This window comes from Atta colombica, unplaced genomic scaffold (genome assembly GCF_001594045.1).
Source record: "Atta colombica isolate Treedump-2 unplaced genomic scaffold, Acol1.0 scaffold125, whole genome shotgun sequence".
Lineage (NCBI taxonomy): Eukaryota > Metazoa > Arthropoda > Insecta > Hymenoptera > Formicidae > Atta > Atta colombica.
The window spans coordinates 3,658,972-3,666,751 of NW_017259212.1; the positions used below are offsets into that span (position 1 = coordinate 3,658,972).

The window sequence follows — 7,780 nt, forward strand, 5'->3', positions numbered from 1 at the left end:
AATATACAAAGCTGCTGCTTCTTGAAATAGTTATTCGAATCTGTACTAACGATTTTATGCGAAGTGAAAGATATCTTTATCTCCATAATAAGAATTTTATACTCTTATTTTGATTTACCGAATTCCTCTTTATCTGAATTGTAAAACATTGAATTTCAGAAAAGAAATACATTGCACAGCTATCATTTACATATCGTGAACTGGATAAAAACTAGCAAAGCTAAGCCCGATCTCAATAACGGTAATTTTCATTACCGCATTTCTAAACATTCATTCATTGCAATTGACACTATTGATGGAATATCGTTGATTAGATCATTCACAGCGTGTTGCAAGGCTATAATGTCTGCATCAGATAGAAACTGTCTGCATCAGATTATCCAAAGTCTTTTAATGTTAATAGACTGTATTGTATTATCAGCTGTCACGCAAGAATCTAATAAACAGTTATTATTAACAATTTTTATAATAGTAATTACTAAAAACTGCATATATTGAATACAATTGTCATATTCCTAAATAAAAAATTATGAAATAGTAAGAAAATAATAAGAATTCATTAAAAATTTATAAATTCTGCAATAATCTTAGCATTAGATAAAATATTTGCGAAGTTAATTTATCTGTTTCAATATATTATTGTTTGTACGCAAAATTTATTTGTTTGCAAAATTTTCAACGTTGAACATATTTGTAATTAGATTCATATGTTTAATTGTCAAAAGAAGAATAATTCCGTATAAAAATAAATACAGCAAAAATAAATGCAGCAAAATATTATTTGCATTTAGTTTTTAACTTACTTTATTACTAGAAAATTGCGCTAATTTATTCCAGAAGATTTTTAATAATTGCAGTGATTTCAAGATTAAACGCTTAGTGTGTGCCACATCATCAAACGAAAATGTTAACGCGGGCTCGAGAATGTTTTGAAATTTTTGGACACGAGAATTCATGTAAGATAATATTCCGGTTGTGATGCAGGGATCTGCATCGAGTCGAAAGCGTGCTGGCGGTGCATTGTATTACCGGCTTCTATGCTCCGAAGCCAGGGGAGTTGCTCAGGTAAGTAAGTACCGTTCGACGGGCTGCGTCTGACGCCAGTCACGCCACAACTTTCGTCGTGTCAAGTGCATGGGTTCCTGAAGAACCGTACACGCGCATAGTTCGTTCGCAGTTGAACATAGATAGTCCGCAGATTTTCCATTGGCTTTAAAGGTACGTGGAAGGAAATAAATTGCTAAAACAGATAAGATTTTCGTTATTGTGATCGGTGGTATTATTATCCCAGTTAAAAACGACCTTTCAACCGGAATCTCCAAGAACGCTTGAATCCTTAACATGAACGTTTACGTGTCTTTACGAGTTCATGAAATTAACGTGAAAGTAGATCATCCGAATGTGAGAACGTAAAATAAAGTGTTTAATTAAAATTTCGTGTTTTAGGAAAGCTTGTTAGTAATAAAAATGTGACAGTGGAATTAAAATTATTTTGTTTGTCTTAATATATCCCGTATTGTATACTTCTCATAATTATATCTTATACAGTTATATCTTACTTCACACACATTTTTAGTCAAGTTAATGTGTTCTTGTAACTCATATTGCATGCAATTAACATATGCTACTTCAACATGTGGCATTAAAAAAAATATTTTTTATTATTCTATATTGACAAAAATATCTTTGAATTTACAGCTATATTTTCATTACATTTGACACATTAGTTTGAAAATGGCAATGTTCTTAGCAGTACAAGAAACAGTTGCGTATTATTGACAGATGACAGAAATTAATTTTGTGCATTCCGCAAATCAATTCTCCGTAGATGCAACTTTTCGCGAGTTGCATGTAAAATTTTCCCGTCATAAATAACGGCAATTCGAGCTTCAATGATCGTATCGCCTTTCCACATTGAAAACACCATCGAACACGCTCTACTTGACTACGATTACCGTTGCTGCTGGCGCGGCCACGCGAATTTTTCAACCGGCAATTCCGCCACACGCGCGCGCGCCACGCGTGTAATTGCAATCTATGAGGGATTCGTTTGTCTTACTGATTACGTTGAAAGAGTTTACGAACTGACTAATTATATCCGCGAGATGTTAAGTAACTGTTCCGCTGCCTCGATAACTATAAGAGAAAGGACATCTCACGTGCTTGAATTTAAGCTGACACATGATAAAATAGTAGTCTGAAATACTGCAACGTAAATGCCTTTATATATCTTTATATACTTTATATATATTATTTTCTTTGTACATTTACATTCTAGATATATACATTCTAGATACATTTTATTATTTATATATTTATTTATAAATTTAATTGCATAATAAATGAGATTCTTCCCAGACAGAGAAGAGTTATAATAAAGTATCATATCATAATGATATTATGGGACATTACTATGATGTCATTTGATACTTAAAAATAAATTTTAAGTGACTAATAGAATCATGATGATGTCGATATTATATTATTATGATTTATGTGTTTTTACTTGGGCTTCGAAAATCTGAAAAAAAATCATAAAATTAAGAATATGTAATTTAAAATGCATTCCCAATAAATGAGAATGATGGTTTGAAATAGATTCAGAATTTTAAAAGTATGTTAAAAAGTATTCGCGAACATTGAAATGAATTCTTTTCGAACTTAATGTATTTTTGTTCATTTATAGGAATTGCAGGGAACACACCTCGACGCTTTTTAATCTAAAAAAAATTCAGTTTTTAAGAGTATTGTGAATACTATTTAATTCAAAATTTTGAATAGGAAATTTCAATTTAATTAAATCTAAAAAAAGTTTTCCCAATTAAATTTTTTAATGGACCATGAATGGTATTAAAATACACATTCGGATGATTCAAATGAAGATTAAAATTTTAATCCATTTTAATCTATTCCCGTTTATTAGGTTTAAAAAATAGTTTCCATCATTAATGTCAGTCAAAATAAAAAGGATTTTTATAGTTATATAAAATTATCACAAAGAATAATCAAGAATAACGTAATTCTATATTAAAGTTTTAAAATTCAGTTAAATAATCGATAAGGTGCCAATACAAAAAGAACGTATTTAAGAGAACACATTTGAAACTAAAATTTTTAGTTACTTATATCGCTGTCATTTACGATAATGCAACTAAGTTTCAGTGATGCCTTCGGTCTTAGTCATTCAAGGTCTTCCTTTATCGGTACAACGATAAGCAAAATACTAAGTTATGTACTTCAGAAATAATTATATAATTTTATCGCTTATTGAAAAGTTTAACCCAATTATATATATTGATACACATAAATACAATAAACTATACATATAAATACAATAAACTAGATTCGTCTACGTATTCGTCTAGTGACAAATATGGATTAAAATGTAGTTTAGTGACATTTTTTAGGGGAAATAGAACTTTTTTTTAGTTTTTTTCAAAGAAGATTTTTTCAAAATCTTTATTTTTATTTAAATTTTTTATTGGACCAGTATGATAGTTGCATAAATATTTACGTTAATATCTATGTTACTAATTTCATTTATCCATATTTGTAATATACATAATTATAAATAGGTACTATTAATTTTACAAAAAATAAAATTATTAATATCTGTTTATAATTATGCACATTCAAAATGTGGATGCAAAAAAATGTAACGAACCAATAATATTCATTATGTAAAAAGATTAGTTTTTTCAAATGACAAATAGTAAAATATTTACAATTTATATTATGACCAACAGGCTAGAGTATAGAATACCAATAGCTTCCTGCTATCTAATTATTCTACTTTTTAATGTCACATTAATTAAAAAATTACTAACATCTTATTAATGACAAAATTGTCTATTGCATATGTCAAATTATTCATTATAAAAAATTAAATCATTATATGAAGGTCATCATTATTGCAATAATTTTTACAGAACATCTTTTGATGAAGTGCTTCATAAATATGCCGCTGCAATTTTGAAAGCAGGTTGCTTCAGAAGCAACAATGTTAGCCCGTTAAATCGCTGACATCCTCTTATTGATAGTCCATTTATTATACGATAAAAAAATATGCAACTGTGGGTACAGTCAAAATGATGCTTTGATTGCATTCTTTGATTGGTCAATCAAATATTTCAAAACATTTGTAGTGAGAGTTTGACCGCACTGATTTTAATTTTATTAATAAGACTATTGTTTCTTTTTTTTCTTGATCCTGTGCTTTCGCGCGCAACGATATTGCAAAAATCTCACACACGCTTTCCCTCTCGACATTCTGAGAACGAGGTGCTTTCGCGTTTCTTACTTTTATACTCGGCTTTCAAATATTACAAAATATGAAAAACAATTTATTGTTAAATAAAAGTGAAAGTTTATTCTTGATTAAATAAAAGTGATACAAGTTCTACGTTCACCTGTTTTACTTCTTCTCACGAAGGAATATATTATATTTTTTAAATATAAATTTCTATTATATTCATTGATAATATCAGATTACATATTCTACTTTCTTATATAATTCGTAAAACAACCAAATTAAATAGTAACTAATGCTATTCTTTGACGCGACTTAATTATAAATATTGAAAATTACTTATAAAAATTACTTATAAAATCTAAATTATAAAAAAGGTTAAAATAATACACTATGTATAGAAAATTAGAAAATTCTATATTTTAGAGATTATTTTCATTCAATTTGAAAAAGTATTAATGTTTAATGATAGTCTAACAGAAGTAGGCAATTCAGATAAATTTGTAATAAATTTTTTCTTGCTTCTACTTTTGAGGCCATTTAATATTTATCAATGTTTACGTTACACTATAATATTGAAATGTATTTATCAGGAAATATGACAATCGAATCGGATTCTTATTCTTTCGACCTGCCATTCACGACTTCGACGCGTTGGGGTAACGATGACTAACAGTTTGTACCGTTAGGCCGAATCGTTATTCCAGCTGGAGAATGTCAATTTCATGCGGTTTACGGTACTCAAATTGCGCGTTAGTATACACTAACGTTGCGTCAATCATTTATCGTCATTGTCTTCGTTCGTGACAGTTGCTACAATTCTGATCATCGAGGATATTCGATAATGATAAGCGACTAGAAACGAATTAGAATTATGTTAATATAAATTAAACAAAAGCTTAAACTTTTCTGCCTGTTTACTTAATCTAATTAATCTATTTTCTTCCATATTCATATTCTTTGATTTTTCGCTCCCTTATTTTAAAAGTGACGCAATTAAAAAAATTAATTTTCCAGAAAAAGAAGAAAACTATTTTTTGACTTGACAGAAATTATTGACAAATTAAGTATTGGCAAAAAATATAATCTTAACATTAATTAATTTTTATTAATTAGATTAAATATCAATTTTGTCATTTTTATTTCACAACTTAAAAAACCATTTTTTTAACAATAATAATTTTTAAACTTTTTTGAATTGTATCGTTTTGGCGATTTTTTATCAAGTTAAATTAGTTCATCTTTGATGATAGGATAGTATTTATTTAAGTCATTTATAATAATAATTTGAAAATTACGTTTTTTTTTTAATTGTGTCACTTTGAAAGTAACGGGGCAAAATAAATTTTTATAAATTATGGAAGAAAAAATGCACAAGAAATTATATCAAACTCCGCAAAATTATATTTGTATATCAAATGAACATTTAAAAATACAAATTAACTCTGATTAATAATTTTTCTTATTATACAGAACATAACACAAATATGTAATTGCTTTGTATATATGTATACTTAATATACATTTTGAAGGTAAAGACATAATTGCCTGTTTTAATATCTTATTCGCGTTTCTTTTTTTTTGCATGCTGACTCAACATGTTCGTCATCAGCACTTTTGTATGTCTTGCGAAAAAAAAATGTGCTTAAATATAATATACTAACACTGGTAAGGCAACTAAAGAAACAACGGTATCCAAGTAGCTACGACCCGAAACATTTCCGGTATGACGCCCGCGTAAAATATCTTTGCGACAACGACCTCGCGAAAGGTTTCTCCTCCTAAAAATAACATAACCGGAATCAGGATCCGCCATTAAGGTCAACGACCATCTCAAGGATTTCTGTTTTTGATCAAGAAGCAAATGAGGTTTCGTTGTAATTGCGTGTCATTAAATCGCAGAGAAATCCAATTGCAACGTCGAATCCCCGATGATTACTCAGCAGGAATATCATCGAATAGTCGCGCTAACCAAATGTTGTGTTACAGAAACGGGAGGATGTGGTTGTCGAGGACATCGCTCTTATTAGTATTAATCGGGCTGACGAGCTCTGAAAAAAATAATGAGGACGATGCATCTAACATTTTCATCGAGGAAGCTAAAAACCTCTTTTCCCAGCAGTCGCTTGAGGACATGGCCCAAAAGTTTGCGCATTCAGATGCCGGCAAGCAAGTAAGATGAAAATTCATATATTCTTTAAAAAAATATACTAAGAAAAAGATATTTAAAAATTTATTTATGAAAAATATATTTATTTTACTGAAATAAATCTTTATTTAAATATGACAAAATAAAATTTTATTTCATCTAGTAAATAAGCCATTTATTTTATACTTTTGCAATTAATGAGATATATTTCACAGATATATATGTTTTGTCATTACAATCCAATTTTTTCGTAATTGTAAATATCGTATAAAAATCGAAAAAAACATTTTTTTCAGTAATACTTTGACATTTTTTTTCTCTCAATATATCTAATATTAATCAATTTCAATTTTTTTAATTTTTTTAACATTCATCATTTCTTCTTGATATCTTCTTTATTACATCTTAATATAAAAATTTGTTATAAATATTCAAAAGAATAAGAAGAACACTAATTGTGCTTAAAATTTTAATTTGTTTTAATGTCTATGAAATGATTGTTTAAAAATTTAAATATAAAGTATGAGAAATTAACAGGTCCGCGACATGATGTTCGAAAAAAGATCCGACACTACGGACGGAATCAGCCAGATCATTTCCGGGCTCAGTAGTTTGATGTCAGGTGGAGAAAATAATCACTTATCAATGATGGGTTCATTTCTGGACCTTTTGACTGCTGGTTCGAAGAGATCGGCAAGAGATATGGAACATAAAGAGGAATCCGGCATAGACTGGGGCAACATAATCAGCATGGGCAGCATGTTCTTGCAACAAAATGCGAACAACGACGTAACATTGGGTCTCTTACCAATGCTTTTAGATTCCTTGGGTCATGGAATGAAAGACAACGATGCCGGGAATAAAGATCACTCGGGACATTCCTGGTTCTTACCGCCGATATTGGAGAACATTCACATCATGTGGGAGCACTTTAGGTAGAAATCTAATTCCATAAAATTCCATAAAAACTATTCCATAAAAACGCAATGAATATTCTATGTTAATTCTGTTGAAATAAATTAAAGCAACTAAAATTAAATATATTTCACTTAAAAATATACTTTAAAATACTTTACGAGAAGTCCTTGTTTTAATTAAAAATTTTATATTATACGAGAATGCTCAAAATTGGAAAAGTTACTTTATAAATAAATTAGTTTATTGTTACAAACTAGTTTATTGTTACAAATTTCTGATTCTAAAAAGTAACATGTTACAGCTACAATTAGTATTAATACGAGTCATTATTTTTCAGTTCTACTTCTTCAATAATTTCTTGGATTGCTATTTTAAATATAAGAAACTTATACATATTTTTAGCATTAAACTAAATTATTTTATATATTATACTAAATCTTTTATTATACATTATATATTATTTA

At 28.7% G+C, this 7,780-nt stretch overlaps 1 protein-coding gene across 2 annotated transcripts in view; it reads left to right on the plus strand.

Moving 5' to 3' along the window:
- The first annotated feature begins 1,129 nt into the window (after positions 1-1,129).
- Positions 1,130-7,780, plus strand: part of LOC108694829 — a 9,862-nt gene continuing 3,211 nt past the window's right edge. Inside the window, exons 1-3 of one of the 2 annotated variants that reach the window (XM_018204503.1) lie at positions 1,130-1,218; positions 6,239-6,422; positions 6,936-7,333. In XM_018204503.1, the coding sequence (XP_018059992.1) occupies positions 6,249-6,422; positions 6,936-7,333 (572 nt within the window). In that variant the 5' untranslated portion in view covers positions 1,130-1,218; positions 6,239-6,248. Of the gene's footprint in view, positions 1,219-5,927; positions 5,974-6,238; positions 6,423-6,935; positions 7,334-7,780 lie in introns of those variants that run through there. The other variant, XM_018204504.1, reaches the window with a different exon arrangement.